The 23,584-nt window shown below is 38.3% G+C and overlaps 1 protein-coding gene across 2 annotated transcripts in view; it reads left to right on the forward strand.

Annotated features, from left to right (window-relative positions):
• Nucleotides 1–23,584, forward strand: part of LOC124544637 (coronin-6) — a 111,132-nt gene that overhangs the window by 39,352 nt on the left and 48,196 nt on the right. For both annotated transcript variants that reach the window (XM_047123248.1, XM_047123249.1), the window contains exon 6: nt 9,311–9,532. In XM_047123248.1, coding sequence (XP_046979204.1) covers nt 9,311–9,532 — 222 coding nt within the window. The remainder of the gene's footprint in view (nt 1–9,310; nt 9,533–23,584) is intronic.

The raw sequence follows: 23,584 nt of genomic DNA on the forward strand, positions 1-23,584 counted from the left end.
TTGCATCTACGGTACGGCCATCTGTATCGCTGAGGCATGCAAGCCTCCCCACCAACAGCAAGGTCCATGGTTCGTGGGGGTAGGACTGGGATAAGAAAGTGATAATTGGGGAAAGTGTGCAAAAAAGATGGTGAGGGTAATTTCCTTGCTTGGGCCATCAGCCAAAACGTAAAGGTACTTTGCTTGCATTGGTTTGACCAGCATTACATTCACCCTTCTGCTCCACTGGCTGCATGCATTCCCAACACTGACATGAAATCACTTTCTTGCACATTTAACCTAGGTAGACACACAATCCTAGAGACTGTTGATAGGATACTTATCTGCCATGTACGCTGAAAGTAGGGAATAGATCAGTCTAATATGAATGAGATACTGCCATTCATTCGATGGTTGTAAAATGGGAAATCTGGAGTTCTGAAATTTTAATAATGGATAGTTAGCTGAAAGTATTTGAATAGAAATATCAAAAGAATTAAAACTCACAATGAGTGCAAAAACTATTTTGTTTAAATATTCTCCACTATAATTTAAACTGGTGATTTAATCGCAGTTACTTTTATAAGATAGAATCCACGTCTTTTTCAAGCAGCAGTTATATTTGCCAAGCATACACAATTAGTATGTTCCAGACTGAATAATTTAGTGGAGAGCTCACTATAAAATCCTTAAATGCAGTGCAAATAATTGTCTTAGGATACATTTAGTGACAAAGCCGTCAAGAGTGTGCAGGTTGCTGACACACAGTGTTACTGTAGTAATAGCTTTTCTCCACTTATCACACCACATGAACTGTAAAAGTCGAACTAGTGCTACTAGCGGCAGTTACAGTAAAGAACAGACTGTCTTTAGCATTCATAGGCTGTTGGCTCAAAAAACAGTTTTTTTACCACTCTTTGATTGGTGTCAGCTCCTTTACTTTCTGCAGCTTGACTGTGTACAAAATTAGGGCTTTTTCTGTGAATTCTGGTGAACATTTGTATGATTGAGGTAGGCTGATTTTAGAACATCGCATGTTTTTAGCACCATACCCTATGCAAGTGTCTTCAAAAGTTCAAACAGTGGTGACAGGGTTCCTAAAACGCAAACAGTATCCTTTTCCTAATTGTGGTAAATCCAAAAGTAATAAGAGATCTGATACTGGCATGCAACTTAATAAAAGCCTATACGTTTAGTGTTTCTCATTGCATTACACATTGCTATCAATCCTCAATCTGATGTTGCATTTTGATGAATTTGTATCTGAGTGGTGACTGAAGGCTTGTTTTAGTCCCGTGCGTACTCAGTACATTAAATAACTGTTCACACGTTGCTGTGTGTACATTCAGAAATGAGTTTTCACAATACAGGCATAAGTTGTTATTAATATTTAAATGGTAATGCGTGGATGTCACTGTGGAGCTAGTTAACAAACAGCTAATTTCCATTAGATTTGCCTTTTATTTACTGTCTTCAGGTAGTTGGCTATAAGCATTGGCAGTTTGGCACTGACAGTGGTAGTCTTTTCCTGCAGTGGTGTTTATTCTCATATTTTGATGGCACCTTACTCCACTATTAGCTTTTCAACTCTCATCATACTTGCTCCTCTCGTGCAGAAACGAATGAGGTGATACCTCTGAAGTGCTATCCTGCTCACGCTCCTGAATAAAACTTTGCCTGTTGCACTGAAGACATAGTATAAGATCATCTTGGTTCTGCAGGATATTATTGTATCCTGCTACTGCAGTTAATACTGCAGCAACAAAACATGAACGAGAGAAGGAAAAAAAAAAAAAGACGAAAATAAAACTTAAGTTGCAAAAAAAATGCGCCATATATGACAACAAAACACAGTGCTCCTACAAGCGTCTGCCAACAGCAAAGTGTGTCAAAGGCTTTAGGAAGACTATGGAATACTTCATAACAACAAATTGCCTCCGATGAGTGTGACGTGACAACCGTTTAAATTAGAATTGTTTGAGCAGTTGTGGGCAGACTCTTCGGCTTGCGCAGTTGAGTCGCCTATGAGTAGTACCTTCTCTCGCTTCTGGTTACAGAAGTGTGGCTGGACGCCACTACTTAATATTGCCCCGGTTCGGAAATATAGTAAATCTGGGGCTGATGCCCAGAGCAGTCTGAGTTGTGGGGAGATGGGTCGTCTCCATGTGACCTCTTTGCTTTTAGTGATTTTGTTGATTCCTCTTTGTTTATTGCTCTCACGTTAAATAACAACAAATGGATTTTTGTGGCCAGGGGCTATCAAACGAATTAAAATACGTTCACATAATTATGGAAGGCTAAAATATGTTATTAGTTTTAGATTTTATTTCCACTTTCCTGACAGTCAAACATTAATCGCCTTGCAGAACAATGTAGTTTTTTTTTTGTTAGTTTGCTAAAGATATTTGGCTTTTATTAATCTTTTCTGCTGAGGCTGTCAATTTACTTGAAGCGAAGTGTTTAATTTCACACAATTGGCTAGTTTCAACTGTTCGCTGCATTTCAAGTGCACGTATGGCGTTATGCCATAATAAAGAAGCAAACATTAGATGATACAGTACTGGTACTCCAAAAAAATTTACATACGAATGTACATTTTAAGCCGAATTATGCATTTTAGTATGGTTCACAAAATTCTGATGCGCTTCAAGTATCCTCTGATGTCTTGTTTCTTTTATGACATAATGTAAGATCTTTTAATGTTTTACACGTACGAACATATGGGCTTCTTGTGTCGTCATAGCTGCGTAAGCGCTATGACGCTTGTTATCTGGCGCTCTCTTCCAACTGATGAAACGAACTTATTTCTAACAGGTCGCGGGAAAATATTGGGAATGGTGGCTTGAAAAGCGTTACATTCAAACCAAATTTCCTTTTACGCAAGATGAACTATGTGCGAGAATGTACAATGAATTTTTTAAATCACAAAGTGTTTGACTCTCATTTAAAAATCCACTCTTTGAAGACGACCTTTTAGAAGAATTTCGAGCCCAGAAGATCAGACATTTACATTGTTATTAAAAATTTTACTGGCACATTTGTGTGATGATCTTTTTTTGCGTGTGTTACACTTTAAGATACAACATAATATGTGGAAGCTTAGCTTCTCTTCCAGCTTATTAATTTTCGAGACCAATGTTATATGTGAATGCTATGTATATTAGTTTAAACATTGTTTTCTTATTTGTGTTTTTGCGCTACTTGAGTGATCTTGCTATTGCCTGACTCCATCACGTGTCCTATGCTGTCATCAGCTGGCGAGATCACGTGACATGAGCTATGACTGGCTTACAAAAGCGCATCGCAATCTTAATTTCAGTGCTTCGGAAAGTGACATGTGGTGTGTGGTGGAATTCAAACTTATACCTCCGTAATACGGAAATATGCAGCGTACATGTTGCTGCACATCTAAGGTCTCTCAAAACGTGTTTTTCCCCCTAAGTTTCGTTTTCTAAAGTGTGGGGAAATACTACGTTGGTATATAAAACCTTAAACATTCAAAGGATTGACGAGTTTTACAGTGTCGAGGAGGAGTATACTGTCACGTAACACAGAAAAAGTATATTTTCACCCGGGAGAAAGTTTATTTTTAACTGGGAAAAATCCGGGAATTTGTTTTCCTTGTCCACGTATACACCCTGTGTCCACAATTTCAGTTTTAAGTGTTGAGTACAGTGACAGATTCAGAGTCTTGTGTATTATCAAGAGGTATGATGTATGCACATAATCTTAATGACAGCGTGGAACCATACATCACATAATCTTAATGAACAGCTTTACCATTATCATATACATTCCTTGGTCATTTTGTTGTAGAAAATATATATTTATATTACTCTATTAGGTTTGTACTGGTCTCAAAAGCAGTAGGAGAGTTCTGAAGCCAGCTGGAGTGGCCGAGCGGTTCTAGGCGCTACAGTCTGGAACCGCGTGACCGCTATGGTCGCAGGTTCGAATCCTGCCTCGGGCATGGATGTGTGTGATGTCCTTAGGTTAGTTAGGTTTAAGTAGTTCTAAGTTCTACGGGACTGATGATCTCAGAAGTTAAGTCCCTTAGTGCTCAGAGCCATTTGAACTATTTTTTAGAGTTCTGAAATGCATGGGACTTGGTCAGTAGATTGTTGCTCATAGCAACATGAAGGGAAAAAAAAATCTAATAGATATAGGAAAAAAAGCAAGAGAATTAGATAATGACTAGAACAATTTGCATAATTTTTGAATCATGATTGTATCATATGTGGTACTAAAAAAGTTTTAAAACATTGATACTACATTCAGAGTAGAAGTATAAAACTGTTTTAAAATTATGTCCCGTAGTTTACTTCCTGTTAGACTGATTAACACTTTCAAACTGCCATTCATTCATATCAATACTACACGTTACATTTAAAAGAGAGAAGGATGGAAAAGAGGTTTGTGAATAGTATGCTTTTCAGTAAAATTGACAACAAAAAATTGATAAAGTGTAATATTTCGTATCAGCTACACTATGTGGTCAGAAGTATCCAGACAACTGGCAGACAATGACTTAAAAGTCCGTGGTGTTCTCCATCGGTAATGCTGGAATTCAATATGGTGTTAGCCCACCCTTAGCCTTGATGACAGCTTTCACTCTTGCAAGCATATGTTCAAACAAGTGTTCGAAGATTTCTTGGGGAAAGGCAGCCCATTGTTCATGGAGTGCTGTGCTGAGGAGAGATATTGATGTCAGTCGGTGAGGCCTGGCACGATGTCGGTGTTCCAAAACATCCCAAAGGTGTTCTATAGGGTTCAGGGCAGGACTCTGTAGGCCAGTCCATTACATAGGTGTTATTGTTGTTAATTCTTCCGGGTTATATGGCCGTTACGTGGACGTTAGGAATAGAATTCCATGGACCACGGCCATATAACCCGGAAGAATTATTAACAACAGTACCATCCGGTCGTGAAAGCCTTCATTGTATGATTAGAGGTGTTATTGTCGTGTAACCTCTCCGCCATAGGCCGTGCATTATGAACAGGTGCTCGATCGTGTCAAAAGATGCAATCGCTGTTGTTTGTCCAATGTTTACGCTCCTTACACCAAGCGAGGTGTCGTTTGGCATTTACCGGAGTGATGTGTGGCTTATGAGCTCGACCGTGAAATCCAAGTTTTCTCACCTCCCACCTAACTATCATAGTGCTTGCAGTGGATCCTGATGCAGTTTGAAATTCCTGTGTGATTGTCTGGATAGATGTCCACCCATTACACATTACAACAGTCTTCAACTGTCGGCGGTTCTGTCAGTCAACAGATGAGGTCAGCCTGTACTCTTTTATGCTTACATGTCCCTTCACATTTCCACTTCACTATCACATCAGAAACAGTGGGCCTAGGGATGTTTCGGAGTGTCTAAATATCGCGAACAGACGTATGACACAAGTGACACGCAATCACCTGACTACGTTCAAAGTCAGTGAGTTCCACAGAGTGCACCATTCTGCTCTCTGACGGTGTCTAATGACTACTGAGGTCTCTGATGTGGAGTACCTGGCAGTAGGTGGCAGCACAATGCACCTAATATAAAAACGTATGTTTTTGGAGTTGCTTAGATACGTTGGATCACATAGTGTATCTCCATGGCACTGTACACATCACCAATTGATAGGGAGTGGAAAAACTCATATTATGTAATAAATGTGAAATACAAATTGTCACAAAATGCGAAATTACTTAACACACGGTATTTCATAGCAACTTGTATGCGGATGAACTATTTTATCAGAGATGGTTTGAAATCTTTTTCTTTTCTACATATAAATATAAAGAAGTAACCAATTTTGAATTACTGGTATTCAGAATCATCTGGCAGAGCCCAGTTAGGAAAGATAATGTATTTCCATAATAAAAAGTCAATGATTGAAACCACATATCAATGCATTCAGTACTCTGGTGCCATGCCAATTTTGAATGGTTGAATGTGACATATGTTGCATAATGCAACATTGTACTCAGTCATGAGAACTAGCATTTTATAACAAATAAATGCATACATTTGTTTGTTAGCAAAAGTTCAAAAGCTAGTATAATGCAGACAGTTTTAATGTAGTAAGTTAGGTGCCAGATGTTTTGAATTGTGATTGCCTCAATCATGGCTAGAGATTTGACCTAAATGAAGACTTTAACAATACTCTGCCAGCTTCAACAAGCAATTGCACGATAGCCATTTCCAAATGTTTGTGTTTTGCGTTGCTTGCTTTTCTTATTTTGAAATGAGTGAAGTAACTAATCCTGGTCCATCACAGGTTTCGATTATGACTCATGCAGTAAGAGAAGAAATAAACAATCCATGTGACTGTGTCAATTCTGCTTTCGTAATCATGGGTATAAACTGCTGCCCTGCTATAGGGAGGTGGAGCTCATTTTCCACACCACTCCGCTGCCCTCTAGCTATCAAAATTGTAGTTTATTTACCCTCATGGCCATGTGGCACTATAGCTTGTAGTGCTCGTGTTCTGTTCTATAGCAACTGGAAAACAAAATCTGTCACGTTTTTTTTTGACTGCACCGAAATTTTACCCCTAACATTAAAATAGTTACTTTTTGTTCTACTTCCATGTGAAGTACCTTGTGAGGTTTATGTGTAAAATGCCCCCGAAAGGTTGAAATAAATTATCTGCAAATTTTGTAATTGTTGAATTTGGGGAGGGAGAGTAGAGGCAAATTACATCCAGAAACCCCTTAAATTGGGTATGCATTTAGTTCATCGATGGGAAAATGATATGGCTTTTTAATAGAACAATCATTTTTTGAATGCTTAAATCCTGCCACACGAAGAAAAGAAAGGTCATTTTGGAAGAAAAAGTTGTCAAAGTTTTTGCAAAAGCAAACGTTCCAGTCATAAAGTTCCCAATGAGCGCTTCTTTAAACTGCCAGTTTGTGTGTCTTCACTCATGTAGCATGATAACCTTTTAAATTTGTGCAGCCAATTAAAAAAAAGAATCAGGGCTTTTGCAAAAAAATAGATTCTACATTTTCTGGTCTCTACCAGTTGCTTATTATGCCTGTTGCATTACCTCTCCATGGCTCAGGCGTAATGATGTTCCGTGTAGTCATACGTCTGTATAAGGAACACAAATTTTATATTGATTAAGCATAATATAATAATAAATTTGCTCAAAGGTGAGCCGTACTCTTCATAGTAACCACTCAAAATTAAAAAAAAAAATTAAAAAAAGTTTCTTTTTGCATGTATTACACTTTATAAACATGAGTGTATGACTTCAAAGAACTCTGTACTTGCGTCGACACACATTTTCATTGCAGTGCAGATTCAGTTTACTTTCTATTTACAGTGTTTACTATAACAGCATTGCTGTAGAAGCCGTAATGAAACCATCTTTTCATAGATCTGCCAGAGTGGCCACTCTGCTCATCAGTATCAACTTCTTTCACAACTGTGTCCTGTCCACAGTTCATACTTACGGCAACTTCTCTACCTTTTTTTCAATTCAGGACTTATTTGACTGATAATGTTCACCATGTAGGCTCAGTTTATCCGAATAAGTAACCAAATATATGGCTTGCTGCTGTTGGCAGTAGAATTTGATCCTTACAGGACAATGCTTTCATTGTCTCAATGTATGTGGCCTGTCCAGAATTCCTGCCAAAGATCATAATGCTACTTACTACTTTTCATCCACAAGCCCAGATTGTATGCATGTTTAGCTGGGTGGTATCAGCAAATCGTTGATAACCGATAAGGCTAGAGAATAATCAGTGTAAACATTTTACTTATTTTACATTGCATTGGCTGATTAGGATTCCTAATCTTGCTGCTCTTGCTATCATAATAATTGTTTTTATCATGTACAGCATGAAGTATCAAAATCAGTAACACTTGCTGCAAATGATTTCGTAACAGTACTTCCGAAGAAGGCCTTTTGGCCGAAAGCTAAAATATATAACAGTCTTTTCATTGTGCCTGTCTGTGACTTAATGTCTTCTCAGTATGGTGAAGTAACAATCTGTCCTTTTCGTAATATTGTTGCTATTTTGGAATGGCGTGAGGCAATTCTTTTTGTTTCGTATGCCTCCAAGATAATTTGACATTGATTTAGTTTATGGTTTCTTTGCATTATGATTTTTATCTGTTAATCTGAAATCCATTATTACAACAAATGTGGAAATAAGAATGCTTTTACTGGTTATTGAAGTCAGTAAACCATGTGACATGCTTTTGTAGTCAAAAACATTAAACAATCTAATGGAAAATACCTTACTGTAACACTATTCATATTGGGGACAAGGTTTTTTTTTTTTTTTTTTTTTTTTTTAATTCACTTGAAGCACTAAATTATGCTACCCTTCACATAGTTAGAGGGCTTCCCAAGGCAGATGGGCACTGATAAATAAACCTAACAGTATCTCACAGTGTAAACATCACTTCCATGTCTTATTTTTCATTTAATTGTATTGGTAAGCCTTTTAATGTATTGTAAAGAAATAGTCCTTCTTGATATGAATTTTTTTATTTATAAACCAGTTTATACCTCTACAAACCATTCACGATAACAGACTGTCACAACTGCAGATTAAGTAACAGTAAAGTTGATGAAGCTTCTGAATAACACAAAAGTTCAGACATTTACCAAAGTAAAGTTAATCTCAGAAACAAATTTTTGTACAGAAGGAAAGTGTTAAATTTTCTGATGGGTGTACATATGACGGTACTAATGACATTTATTTATTTATTTATCAATCAAAGGATAGAAAAAATTACACAGCTATTAAAACTAAGCTGGGATTCACAATTGTGCTCAGTAATTTCTAATGTTGACCGTAGCTTCATCTTACCTCTTCAGTCTGATTGGAGCATATTACATTGTCCATAATATGGAGGTTTTTCCATTATAAAATATTTGGCAAGCTTGAATCAGTAGTATGCTGACACCAAGATCGCTGTTGTTCAAAGCTCCTAAACTCCCCAAGACTACTTTGTGTGTAATTTTCTACTTTGATTGCAGCTGATCACATAAACACCACTCGATGCTGAAGATTTTATTGTATGTCTATTATTAAAAAATGTTCTAGCTATGTCATTGCTACAGTAAAATGTGTGTTTGTGGGGTAGGACATAACTTTTTGCAAGAATCTGTAAAATTTGATTCATCTATGGTCTTCCTTTCACCCTACCACTGTTTCACCAAATAAAATTAGTGCAGGAGAAATAAATAAAAGATGAATCTGTGTTATTTGCTCTGTACCACAACAGTACCAGTATTATAGTGTTAGCATAATTTTCTGTTTGCTGAATTGTTAGTTACAGATCAAGTAGTAATGTGAGGTTTTTTATGAACTGCTTGTGCTCAGGAAGCTGTGTGCCACGAAGGAAGCAAAGCAACGAGAGCAATCTACTTGAAAAGTGGTCTGATCTTCACAACAGGTTTTAGCAAAATGAGCGAGCGCCAGTACTCATTGCGAGCACCCGAACATCTTGCAGAGCCAATTGTTATGGTTGAACTGGATACAAGTAATGGTGTGATGTTCCCACTCTATGACCCAGATACAAATCTTGTGTACCTGTGTGGCAAGGTGAGTAGTTTGACTGTTTTGCATTGTCTTTGATATTCGTCATTAACGTTTTGAGTGCCACGCTCACAATATTAAGTTACCTTCATTTTTGGAAAGAATGCTGTGTGTGTAATATTTCGGACACATCTTAGTGAGGTCTATCATACCCACATTATTATGGGTGTGGCAGTTCTCGCTAAGATACTGTGCCCAAAATGTTATGGGTGTAACTTTCCAGCATTTAATGCAACATAATATTATGGGTATTGCACTAATAGTGGTAAAATATATCATTCCTGAAGTTGTTATTGAGAGAATGTTATGTAAAATACACTACATAAGACACGTTTTTATCCATAGCATTAATGTGGGTGCCAGTTCCTTTGTCTTTTAGAAGGACTGTGATACATTTATAAGTCATGTTCAGGGTGCTTTCCTAATATGCAGCGACATACTAAGCTGACAGTGCACAGATTATGCAGAAATATTTGTTTTATTAAACATCAGTCATAATCGTACCAAAAGCCTGCTGAAAGTTGACAACCAAAGAATCTGAATGGTCATAATTATTTATAACGTTTATTTTATTTGTTATTATTTTGGAGGGATTATACTAGAATTGGAGAAGGTTATAAAGCTACATCTACATCTACACTCAACAAACCACTGTGAAGCGTGTGGCAGAGTATGCGTCCCATTGTACCAGTTATTACGGTTTGTTCCCATTTCATTCATGAATGGTGCGCAGGAAGAATAAACTTACCACTAACAAAATCAATACACACACACCATTTGCACAAGAAATTAGTTCCAAATATTACATCAATGCTGAAATTTTTGAATCACCAAGAAATTGCACTCCCCAACAGCTGTCCTGACAATTCCACAGTTAATAGTACTCATGTTTCACTCTCTTTGATAGCTTCATAATTTTTATACCAGAAACGTGCATCACCACTATATCCTCTGTGTTCATAATGGATTCAAAAAATGTCTGTGAAATGCCATTCAAATCACTATCACTGTCCAGTAAACACTTAACATGTACACCTTGTACACTTTGTTATTACAGGCTGCCACACTTTATCTTTACTTACGATGTGATCTTCTTCATACAACGAATCCTCATTAATTATTTCCCTGGAAAAGCTATCATCCTGCTTACCAAAATGATTATCAGACCCACTGTTACTTTCTCTAGGCTTTAGATTTTGTACTTCTTCCACCTTTTTCTCTAATTTAGTCAATTTTGAATCTACATTTGCATTTAATTTTTCCAGTTTTTCCTCTACCACTACTGCGCACTCGGTTTCTACCTCAGTTTCTAAATCATTTTAACTCTAGTTTCAGCACAAAATTTCTCAGAAGCCTCCACCCTTCTACTATAGTCATCACAAAGTTTCTCTCTTTCTTCTACACATTTACTACTTATTAATGTTAATTTCTCATTAGTATTCTGTTCTACTCTCTTTATCTTTTCATCACAATCTTTAACTACCTCTTCAACCTTCTTATTTAGTTCTGAAAGATTAGAGCTGACTACCTTAATCTCCCTTTTAATTTCTTTCTTCAGTTCATCCTTTAAGTTAAACATGTCGGTTCTAATGCTACTACTGTCAGCTTTTACTGCTGATGTCTTGTTTAATACTATTTTCCACCCTACTACTGTCTTTTTTCATACTATTTTCCAACCTACTAATGTCTTTTTTCATACTATTTTCCAACCTACTAATGTCTTCTTTCATACTCGTATTACCCAAACTACTCATAATTTGCCTTAACGTCGCTTCCAATTTTCCGTAGCAACTATTGTCCTGCGAATCATTCCCCAATAAGTCTTTCTGTTTATTTAAAAACTTAACCTCTACAGCTTTGTTTTCAGTCACTTTATATTGTACGTTAAGGCCACTCATTATGTATCACTTAATACAAAACGGCTTTTTCTAAGCAATACCTTATTTTTCAATCACTTGTCTCCTGTTGCTGCTGCTGCTGCTCCAGTTGTCATCCGATGTGTCATATGCACGGCTACAGCAAGTTGTAAGGCTCTTGGCGAGGCATCTTGTTTACCTGCGGTCAGCTGTGTTTACCTGCGGTCAGCTGTGTTTACCTGCGGTCAGCTGTGTTTACCTGCGGTCAGCTGTGTTTACCTGTGTGCTGATTGGCTGCTCCCATAAAACCCGCTCCCTGATTGGCTGCTGTTATACTGTGGTCATGAAACCCATGCACCGATTGGCTGTTGCACCACTGCACTGTAAACCGCTGTTGATTTCACTGTTCAAAATTCGTGAGTCCTTGTTTATTGTGGCTACGTACAGTGTTCCTTATGTGGGGGCGCCACATGTGACAATTCACTTTCTTTTTTATTAATGGAAAATCTCATATGAGATGTGAAACAAATACTAACAAAGAGATAGAGGGGCTGGCCAGTACTTACCTCAGCTCAGTACAGCCGATAGATACACATAAAACACATAAAACAGAACCGAAAATTTACGTTCCTAGCTTTCGGAACAAATGTTCCTTCATCGGGGAGGAGAGAGGGGAAAGAAAGGGAAGAAGGGAAAGGAGATTCAGTTACTCACAACCCAGGTTATGAAGCAACAGGGAAAGGAAAATAGGGAGGGTAGCAAGGATGGAGGCATGGTTGTCAGAGGGAAGCCAAAGATATTCTACTGTAAGTACTGTGCCAGCTTCAAACCAAAGAGGATGCATACAGAAGTAAAGAGGTATATAGTATAAAGATAAACACAACTATGTAGGATGAAAAGATGCGTGAATGGCTAAAGGGGAAAGGGAAAGAGGAGAAGACTGAAGAGTAAATGGGATTGAGTTTGTTTAACGTAGGTTCAGTCCAGGGGGATGGCTGGATGAAAGGATGTGTTGGAGTGCAAGTTCCCATCTCCGCAATTCAGAGGGACTGGTGTTGGGTGGGAGAAGCCAAATGGCACATACGGTGTAGCAGGTTCCTAGGTCCCTAGAATTATGCTGGAGGGCATGCTCCGCTACTGGGTATTGGGCATCTCCTAGGCGGACAGTTCGTCTGTGTCCGTTCATGCGCTCAGCCAGTTTAGTTGTTGTCATGCCGATGTAAAAGGCTGTGCAGTGCAGGCATGTCAGTTGATAAATGACATGTAGTTTCACACGTGGCCCTGCCTTGAATTGTGTATGTTTTACCAGTAGCGGGGCTGGAGTAGGTGGTTGTGGGGGGATGCATGGGGCAGGTTTTGCAGCGGGGTCGGTTACAGGGGTAGGAACCGCTGGGTGGAGAAGGTAGTCTGGGAATATTGTAGGGTTTAACAAGGATGTTACGGAGGTTAGGGGGGGCCACGAAAGGCAACTCTGGGTGGTGTGGGGAGAATTTTGTCAAGGGATGATCTCATTTCAGGGGTTGACTTGAGATACCTCTTTACTTCTGTATGCATCCTCTTTGGTTTGAAGCTGGCACAGTACTTACAGTAGAATATCTTTGGCTTCCCTCTGACAACCATGCCTCCATCCTTGCTACCCTCCCTATTTTCCTTTCCCTGTTGCTTCATAACCTGGGTTGTGAGTAACTGAAGCTCCTTTTCCTTCTTCCCTTTCTTTCCCCTCTCTCCTCCCCGATGAAGGAACATTTGTTCCGAAAGCTAGGAACGTAAATTTTCGGTTCTGTTTTATGTGTATCTATCGGCTGTACTGAGCTGAGGTAAATTCACTTTCTTTTATTTCTTCATTGGTTGTCCTCGGTGTTGACGAGCTGCGTTGCTACACTGGCTGTCTTGGGGACCTTATATATAGTAACAATAATAGGCACTGAAACTTCACATTGTTCGATGTTTAATTTACAAAAATTACAATTAAAACTTAACTCATTAAATTAACTAAATACATCGAAAAATTGGTTCTCCTCCAAGCGTTAAGCTGAATTATTTGTTTAAATCATGAAATTAACAAACATTGTTACACAAACAATACTTTTGACAAAACTGTTAATTACTTTGGAATTAATTAAGGGATGGCTTTGCTAACATATTTTTGAATAGAGTCAAATAGATCCTTTAGGAATACTATTAGTTGTTCCTCCAAGTGTTTATAATTAGTACAGAATTTATATTTGTTTATAAGTCAACAATAGAATTTAAGTTGTGAAACTATCACTGATTTCAGCTATAACAAAACTTACTAACTAGGACTAGTCTAAATAAATTAGAAAATCAGTTACATACATAAAACTAAGTACAAAATTAGATCTGCTGTTATGACGGTCAACCTTTCTCTTATATGAAAATGTAGATTATACTAATGTATGTGTAATGGTAATTAGTTGAAAGTGAAAAAGTGAATTTTAAGGAGGCAGATGGCAAAACAAAAGGCGAAGTAAAAATATCCCAACTTGCTTCGTCACATGCGTGACTCCACACGAATGTTTGTTGGGCAGTTTGTTTAAAGTTTCTTTGCACTATTTGGGCCAAAAGTGCTATGTGCTGTCAGATTCACAACTTGTTTGCTAGTCTGGCTGTCATTGATAAAGCCACATAAATTTTGTAGCTGTGGGTCCTCTGTGAGACAGTGTTGGTGGTGAAGTGAAATTGACTCCAGTCACTGTTCCTAACATTTCCTTTTACCACACCCTGCTCTGTCATAAACATGTTAACTTCCTTGACAAAATAGTGTGCCTTCTGACATATGCTGTTATCATCTTCTATGTCCCTACGTGTAGCAATTGTAGTAATATGCCTATATGAAATGCCATATTCAGCATTAAGACTGTCGATAAAAGTAATCGACACTTTGAAATTATCCCAGCCAACCATTTTGGATGCTTCTAGTGCCCAAATTTGCAGATGCCAATAGTGAACAATAGATCCGTATGACCTTGCTTTAGCAAATTGCGATATTACATGCTCTTCATAGTTTGTAATTGCAACATTCTGTTTCCTCTGGAATGAGCTCCTGCTTGCCTTTACCCACATACGTAATTTAGAACTAATCTGCAATTTGATTCTTTTAATGCACGTCTAGCACCATGTCAGTTGCTAAAGGAATTGAAGCCATGATTGTTATAGTCTTCATAAATGTTCTCTAGTACGCTGTCATAAATATCTTCTAATACACCGGGCCTTGACTGTACGGATGGAGATAGTTAGTACTGACTTTGACTGGACTGTTCCTGTTGCACAGGAGACGTGAATGTCATGTACTGGTTGAAAAGCCATCTTCAGGTTCAGGTTCTTCCTGTCCTTCAATAGCAGTATATAAATCCAGCATAATGTCATGTATTTCTGTGTCATCCCCATTATATTTCTGAATTATTATGTTATATTATATATCTGCGAACTCTCTCTCCTCTACCCCGATTTCGTTTCCATATTCAGAACATTGCAACTTTGTTCCTAATATTTTGACCACATTTGTAGAATTAGTTCTCTTCATGACATCAATGTTCACATTTTACATGCGAACACGCTAAATCACACATTCATACTATAGCTATACCATTCACTCAACTCGAACACTTGTTAACTCAGCTACCTTATTCCATTGTTTGATGGTGCTAGCAGACAGGTCCAGAGTTTTGCTTGGAAGTCACACATACCACTGTTGTCTTTATAATAGAGTGCTAGTCTAAGCATGGCTTCATATGATTCCTAGCATTAGAGATCAAAAGCGCCCCTTGTCAGTAAACATGTTACCCCTAGAATGAAATTTTCACTCTGCAGCGGAGTGTGCGCTGATATGAAACTTCCTGGCAGATTAAAACTGTGTGCCCGACCGAGACTCGAACTCGGGACCTTTGCCTTTCGCGGGCAAGTGCTCTACCATCTGAGCTACCGAAGCACGACTCACGCCCGGTACTCACAGCTTTACTTCTGCCAGTATCTCGTCTCCTACCTTCCAAACTTTACAGAAGCTCTTCTGCGAACCTTGCAGAACTAGCACTCCTGAAAGAAAGGATATTGCGGAGACATGGCTTAGCCACAGCCTGGGGGATGTTTCCAGAATGAAATTTTCACTCTGCAGCGGAGTGTGCGCTGATATGAAACTTCCTGGCAGTTTTAATCTGCCAGGAAGTTTCATATCAGCGCACACTCCGCTGCAGAGTGAAAATTTCATTCTGGAAACATCCCCCAGGCTGTGGCTAAGCCATGTCTCCGCAATATCCTTTCTTTCAGGAGTGCTAGTTCTGCAAGATTCGCAGAAGAGCTTCTGTAAAGTTTGGAAGGTAGGAGACGAGATACTGGCAGAAGTAAAGCTGTGAGTACCGGGCGTGAGTCGTGCTTCGGTAGCTCAGATGGTAGAGCACTTGCCCGCGAAAGGCAAAGGTCCCGAGTTCGAGTCTCGGTCGGGCACACAGTTTTAATCTGCCAGGAAGTTTCATATCAGCGCACACTCCGCTGCAGAGTGAAAATTTCATTCTGGAAACATCCCCCAGGCTGTGGCTAAGCCATGTCTCCGCAATATCCTTTCTTTCAGGAGTGCTAGTTCTGCAAGGTTCGCAGAAGAGCTTCTGTAAAGTTTGGAAGGTAGGAGACGAGATACTGGCAGAAGTAAAGCTGTGAGTACCGGGCGTGAGTCGTGCTTCGGTAGCTCAGATGGTAGAGCACTTGCCCGCGAAAGGCAAAGGTCCCGAGTTCGAGTCTCGGTCGGGCACACAGTTTTAATCTGCCAGGAAGTTTCATATCAGCGCACACTCCGCTGCAGAGTGAAAATTTCATTCTGGAAACATCCCCCAGGCTGTGGCTAAGCCATGTCTCCGCAATATCCTTTCTTTCAGGAGTGCTAGTTCTGCAAGGTTCGCAGAAGAGCTTCTGCAAAGTTTGGAAGGTAGGAGACGAGATACTGGCAGAAGTAAAGCTGTGAGTACCGGGCGTGAGTCGTGCTTCGGTAGCTCAGATGGTAGAGCACTTGCCCGCGAAAGGCAAAGGTCCCGAGTTCGAGTCTCGGTCGGGCACACAGTTTTAATCTGCCAGGAAGTTTCATGTTACCCCTAGTTTGGTATTGATCGAAGTTGTTAAACATTGGAACAATTCGTACTGCTAATATTTTGTCTCACAACACTGCCAACCTAACAATAACTATACTGTGTGTTGTATTGTTCGTAGTGGTGTTACAGAATATAGTGTTGGGCTGAGCCATAACTTGAGTACTAGTCCATGTGAAAGGAATGTTGGCAGTGATGAACAAGAGCTATGGTAGTGCCTCTTCCAGTAATTTACAAACTGCCTTTAAGGATACAGGGTGCCATTCCAGCTCAATATTATGTAAAAATCAATGTCTATTTCTTTCAGGCACTGTTTATAATGTGTGTTTTACAGATTTTTTGTTGATATCAGGTAATGCAGCACATTTTCTAAACAAATTAGAAGTATTTTGAATATTTTTGAGCCTGCTTAGGGTTATTGAAAAAAATTACAAAGAAATTGATGCTTTTTTTTCCAAAAGTTTCCTCAAATTTAGGTAACATTTAATCCAATGTTATACATTTGAAGGAGACCATATTTTTATCAGATATGCGTGACATGATGGTTGAGGTACTAGACCTATTTAATTCCACCTATTATGTATATTACAAGGATAAGAAAATATCACCTCTTACATTTTAATTTTTTTCCTAGTAAAAATGTTATTTTTTTATTAGTTAGTTGATTCTGCAATAAAGCTTAGGTCTACTGCATAAGTATGGACTATTGCAAGTTACATAAAAAAATAGAGCAATGCTTTATAATCTTCAGGAAATATTTGTACCTGAATTCTGAAAAATACAACTTGCGGGAAATTGCGAATGAGGATAGGAGTCCAAATAAACTGTGTCTCAGAACATTCCTGAAACAGTCTTCATTGTGCAACATTTCTTTATCTTCAAGCTTCCTCTTGACATTCCTTTTAGCACTTCTTGCTTCTTTGGTAACTTGAAGAGCGACTCTTTCAGCTTCATGCACCCTTTGTCTGTCACACGCAAGCAATTGATCGTCCATATTAGAGCCACATTTTATGCCTAAATTTCTCAAGACTTCCAACCTTCGTATCATTCCATCATTGAAACCTATCACTGCATCTAATACACCAACTTTTAATGTATTTAGTCATACAAAAATATTCTTGGGCAATCTTTCCCATATGCAATGGTTGACACTTTCATTTGTATTCTAAGTGCCCCCATGAAGACAATTACTAACCAAAACAGGGTCACTCAGGTCTCTAAAAATTAGTTTTATTTCATTCATAACAGGCTCAGGAAGAGAGTGCTTATGATGGTACATTTGACCACTTTCTTTTGCTTTTTGGTAACCACACCAAGAATCTGCTCCCTTGGGGCAAAGTCCGTTAACAGGTTGGTCATCTGTGGTCAACTTACAAAAGTAGATGGCCCATACAGCTGTTCTCATTGCTGTAACATTATTCAGAGGTGCAGTTCGTCTAATGGCCAGTCCATAATAACTCTGAAGAAGGTGTATTTCAGTTTCTGTCAATCTGCCTCAGCCAGACAGATTTTCTATCAGATAGCAACTTTCCTTTCATTTCTCTTCATAGCTTCCTCAGTCTAGCATCCATCCTCTTTTGCACACATCCACAACACTCCTCCAGTTTTGTTACCAAGATATCACAATAAACTCATTAAATTTATTGAAAGCTTTAGAGTCCCCATCTCCTAGGCACTTCGTATATGTAACGTTATAAACTGGCTCTGACCTCTGAAATATTTTTAGAGCTTCATCGCACTCTATACCTCCACTGTAACCGTCGTAATTCATACAACACTGATGTTAAATATGTCCTTCAGTGTTACCATGGTAGGTGTGGCAGTACTTAGACAGGCACTCACCAACAACAACTTTCCCATTCTCCAGAGAAGTAGCACTTAAAACAGAATTCAAGGAAAGATATCCTCCAATCAAGTGCAACAGCAATGTCCCTGGTTCCACTAATATTTGCAGTTTCTTCTATGCACATTTCATAGATGCTTTAGACACAACTGTCAAGGCACCTAAAAGTATTTTTATGTACTTGCCGAACCTACTGGGAGGAGGAGGAGGAAGGTCCATCAAACCACAAAACGTTTGAGCAGCCTTTCTTCCTTTTCCTATTGCACGCATTGCATGCACTGACTCCAAATTCATGTCATATGAATTGTGCACAATGTTCGAAGTCATTTTTCAGGTGGATTTATTGCAGGATCTACACGTAACTAATTTTGACACTAATCCCTTCCTGCTACTTCGTTGTTATTTCCAGACAGCCTAAACCATCACATTGTTTAAATTTCGCCACTTTCTTTATCAAAGAAGATAAGATGCCCACATCAACAACAACAAATCGACTACAACAGCATCATTGCTAACACAAAAATTTGAATCACTAGGAGATGTGCCATGTGAGAGTTTCTTCACTGAAGAACTGATACATAGGTTACTTTCAACAGTGTGGCTTGCTTTGTTTGTGAACTAGTTACCACGAAATTTCCTTTTATTGAATTTCTTGATGTGTGGCATAATTTGTATTTATTGCGCACTAAAGGATATGTACTTCCACCAAATATATGTAGCACTTGGGCAATAAACATTCAGTAACAAGTGAACGAACTGCTTCAGCAAAACAGAATAAAATACTAACAAAGATAGTCATTTAGAGACACTAGAAACCTGCACTGTTTCCAACATATACGCTGTATCGTATGTATAATCGTGGGAAACAGAAAGTTCACAGTTCTTTTTGAAAAATACTGGTTCCTTAACAGAAATAAAGGGGGTGTGGCAGCATACATGACTGTAACTTTAAAATTTTGTATATATTGGTCATTTTTCATTTGAAACCCTATAATGTATGTATCAATGTAATCAGAAAAGACTATAGAATTTAATAAAGTCATAAAAAATTTTCAATTTTTCCACTATTTATGAGTACCCTGTATCCTTAAAATGATGCAGACGTATCACCACTTGCGATAAAAGTATGAACTATGTGGAAATTGTTGCCTTACTGTTTTGGAAACAAAAAAAAAAGAGGCAGGGGGTGGGGAGGAGAGGGAGGGGGGGTGGGAGAGAGAGAGAGAGAGAGAGAGAGAGAGAGAGAGAGAGAGAGAGGGAGAGGGAGGGAGATTAATTTGCAGCGAGACATTGTCAAATAGTTTTATGTTGTTGATGCCCCATCACTACTCCCGAATACATAGAAACTTCCGTAGTGGTCATTAGGTTGTGTCACTAATAGCAAAGCCTAAACAATTGAAATACAATAATAATTGTCACACACTTTTGGTAGCTCTTTTGAAATACATTGTGATTTTTGAACTATTGGTTAGGATTGTACCAGACAAATCATTTCAAATGTTACTGTACATTCTGCACTATATCATATTTCATTATGATGATGTGTATCTACATATGCATATACAGTTAGCTTCATAATGAGACTTGTATAACTTAATTCTGTCATTTGGTCCACCACCTAAGGTAATAAGTCAGCATCACCTGTTGCCAACAGCTGTTCTGTATTTAGCATACTTTTGTTAAAAACAAGTGATTTTTAGCATACATTGTAGCAGTTTTATAATTTGAAGTGAGGTATACCTCCTGTCTACTGTTTGATGTCATATGTAACATATCACATCCCAGCAAGAACTGTGACACAACTCGAAAGTGCAACACTTAAGGAAACTGGATTTAGAGAATTAATTCTATAGAACTTGTGCTGAAATGTTATAAACTTCATTTAAATTTTAAGTAAAAATTGTTGGCAGTAAATTCCATTTTTCATAGATGTTGTTGCAATTCAGACACTTTTCAGTGACAAACTAAAAATAGCTGTTTTTCAATTTGTGACGTTTCTTATCAACGTGCAATATGTCCGTGTCTTTTAATATCATTCAGACATTTGCCACATTTTTGTTGCAGGCATGAAAATTTTCAAATGCTTTATTGGAAGAAACTACAATTCTGGATTTATTTTATTTTTATTTTTATTTTATTTTTTTTTTTCTGTCAAAAAGTATGAACTATCAATGTGTTCATGAAACATAAAGGTTATGTTTGTGCTTAAAGAGTGATGTCCCACTTCATTTTTCACTCTCCTGCACTAGACACAGTTTTTAAAATCCTCTGAAAAGTGTAAAGCCTGTTGGGGAATGTTATTTTAACTCTTTTCAAATCTTTGAACATTGAAATACATAGGCAAAGACGCATCTTTTAGGAGGAAATGGTCTTTCCAGCATGTTGGAAGCTTTTGAATCACTTATGCCTCAGCAATGGTGTTTGGGATTATCTTCCCCTCATCTCTAACATTTGCTAATACATTGAGGTGACAAAAGGCATGGTATACATCCTAATGTAATGTCATGCCGCCTTTTGCCCAGCGTAGTGCAGCAACTCAATGTAGCATGGACTCAACAAATCATTGGAAGTTCCCTGAAGAAATAATGAGCCATGCTGCCTATATAGCCATCCATAATTGCGAAAGTGTTGCTGGTGCAAGAATTTGTGCAAGGGATTCATGTTGGGCAATGTGGTTGACCAGATAATTTGCTTGAATTGTCCAGAATGTTCTTCAAACCAGTCGTGAACAATTGTTGTGACCCAGTGACATGGTCACTGTCATCCATAAAAATACCATCATTGTTTGGGAACATGAAGTCAGTGAATGGCTGCAAGTGCTCTCCAAGCAGTCGAACATAACCATTTTCAGTCAATGTTCAATGCAGTTGGACCAGGGGACTCAGTCCATTCCATGCAAACACAGCCCACACCATTGTGGAGCCACCACCAACTTGGGAATTGGACACAGCAAGATGCGACCCTGCTACACGATTTTGTTACTCTGTGTCTCTGCCAACCATACTACACTGAACTTTTACAATAAAAATGGCCTTCGTCGATGGAAGGCTTTAATGCTGATCTGTTACTGACATTTAGTCATCATATAGCCTACCAAGAACAGTGCATGTTTGATGAATCTTCAATGTGCTGTCACCTTAAAATGGTGTTCTTTCATAACAGGTGAATCATAATACAAAAATAACTAAATATGAAAATTCTTTCTCCACCAATGTGACATTTTCCATTTTATTATGACACATTGTACCAGTAACAATACATTTACAAGAAATGTGCAATGTATTAGCGCTTAGAAACAGCATATATTCACAGGGTGTAAATTATAAAACCCACCAAATATGGGCTCAATTAAAAACAAAAAATACACTATGGCATCTCATGACTTGTGCTTTTGACATAAAAAGGCCTTCTTGCCCCCTATAAGTTCAACCTTTTGTGTCACATTGTTGAAATATTGCTGAACTTATTTTGTGTTTCACACAAGGCAATGGCTCTTCAGTGTGAAATAAGAGGAAGTAACTCATCAAACATTGTATCTACTTTATTTTACGTGTCTCCTGCGAGGACTGCTTTAGGACAGGGGCAGAATGACAGTGACGAGGAAAAACCAGATATTTTTGGGTTCGTCCCTTGCTGTGAAGAAACAACAAAAATAAGGTCATATTTATCCTGTATTAATGAAGGCATCCAGGCTTGAAACTCAGCAGGAAATTTGGAACTTTGTGAGAATGGGGTGTGGTTTGTTTTAAAAACTGCTGCCAGTGATAGAGGAAGAAATTTGCTCAACTCTGTCAGTAAAATAGAAGGCCATTTAACTTAGTTGTGGGAGTAAGAACTAAAACATTGTTTTATTCATCATGTTACTGGACTCTAGTGTAAGCTGTTGCCAGTTTCTGCTTCCTGGCATGCTGAGATAAAGCAAAAGATGCTTTTAGCACCTCTGTGCCATCAGAGGTGCCAACACATGTTTGGGTAACAAGAAAAACGGTGTTTTGCATAAAAGGTGGAACATGCATCCAATAATTTTAATTACAAACAAAGAAAAGTACAAGAACTGCTAATCCAAAAGACAACTATGTCATCATCCAACCAGGCATTCCCCAACAAGCTCTACTATGAACACAGAAATATCCTAATGAAACTATAGAAGATAATTGTCAACATACAGTTTAGTAAAAATGGTCTAACTCATAATGGAATTTCAGACTATATGAAAAAAAACTCTGTGAACAGCAAGCATGTCATCTGCACCAAGTAAAGTAAAAAGTAAGGTGGAGATTGTGTGTCTAAAATGTGAAATTAGGAAACCATACATTAAAAACAGTTGCTCAATAAAGAACTTTACAAAACACATTTAGAATTAGCCAATAAATTTGCAATGTCAGCTTAGTTTTCCAAACTGATGCAAGAAAAAGAGAAGAATCAAAGCAAAAAAACTAAACAAAATCATAAACATCACAAGCACAACTGCTGCAATCAGTCACTGCAATCAAAAACATCAATTCCATGACAGAATCATGAACTTGACTAACATTAATCTCACCAAACAAGGAAAAAACCTACTGGAAAGAGAACCAAAACACACTGACTCACTGACGATCGATCGATCGCGCGCCCCCACACACACACACACACACACACACACACACACACACACACACACCAAAAAAAATCACACATTATAAAAGAACAAGAAAGACTGAGTACACCAAATTTTAATGTAAACTTAACAAGGGAATTACTTGCTGCAGAAATAACACAGGTAATTAGAACACTCAATTCCACCATAATCTCTAATGAAAAAACACCATAGGAAACTACAGCCAATAAGCTAAAACAAAAATTAAAACAAAACAGTGCTGTACCAGCAAGGGCAGACAAATGCAATATTACTGTGATTAAGACTGAGAAGGAATATGTAGATAAAACATTAGTGTTTCTGAAGGACATCATCACACCAAACTGACAAGTCACCCAACAGGAAGGTACTGGAGAAACCTTCAGCAAACAGAGAAATAAGTCAAAAATATGTTCTCAAAAGACCAGATAAAAAGAATGACAAAAACATGCAGAGGCACCAAAGGTGCACAAAGAATGTACTCCTTTAAGACCAGTGATCAGCTTCAGAAATGCTCTATCATACCGTCTATCCCAACACACGCGCGCGCGCACACACACACACACACACACACACACACACACACACACACACACACACACACACACTTTTAAAAACAGGAATCTAGAAAACTCAAGGGAACTAGTA

This window comes from Schistocerca americana, chromosome 8 (assembly GCF_021461395.2).
Source record: "Schistocerca americana isolate TAMUIC-IGC-003095 chromosome 8, iqSchAmer2.1, whole genome shotgun sequence".
In the NCBI taxonomy this organism is placed as follows: Eukaryota; Metazoa; Arthropoda; class Insecta; order Orthoptera; family Acrididae; genus Schistocerca; species Schistocerca americana.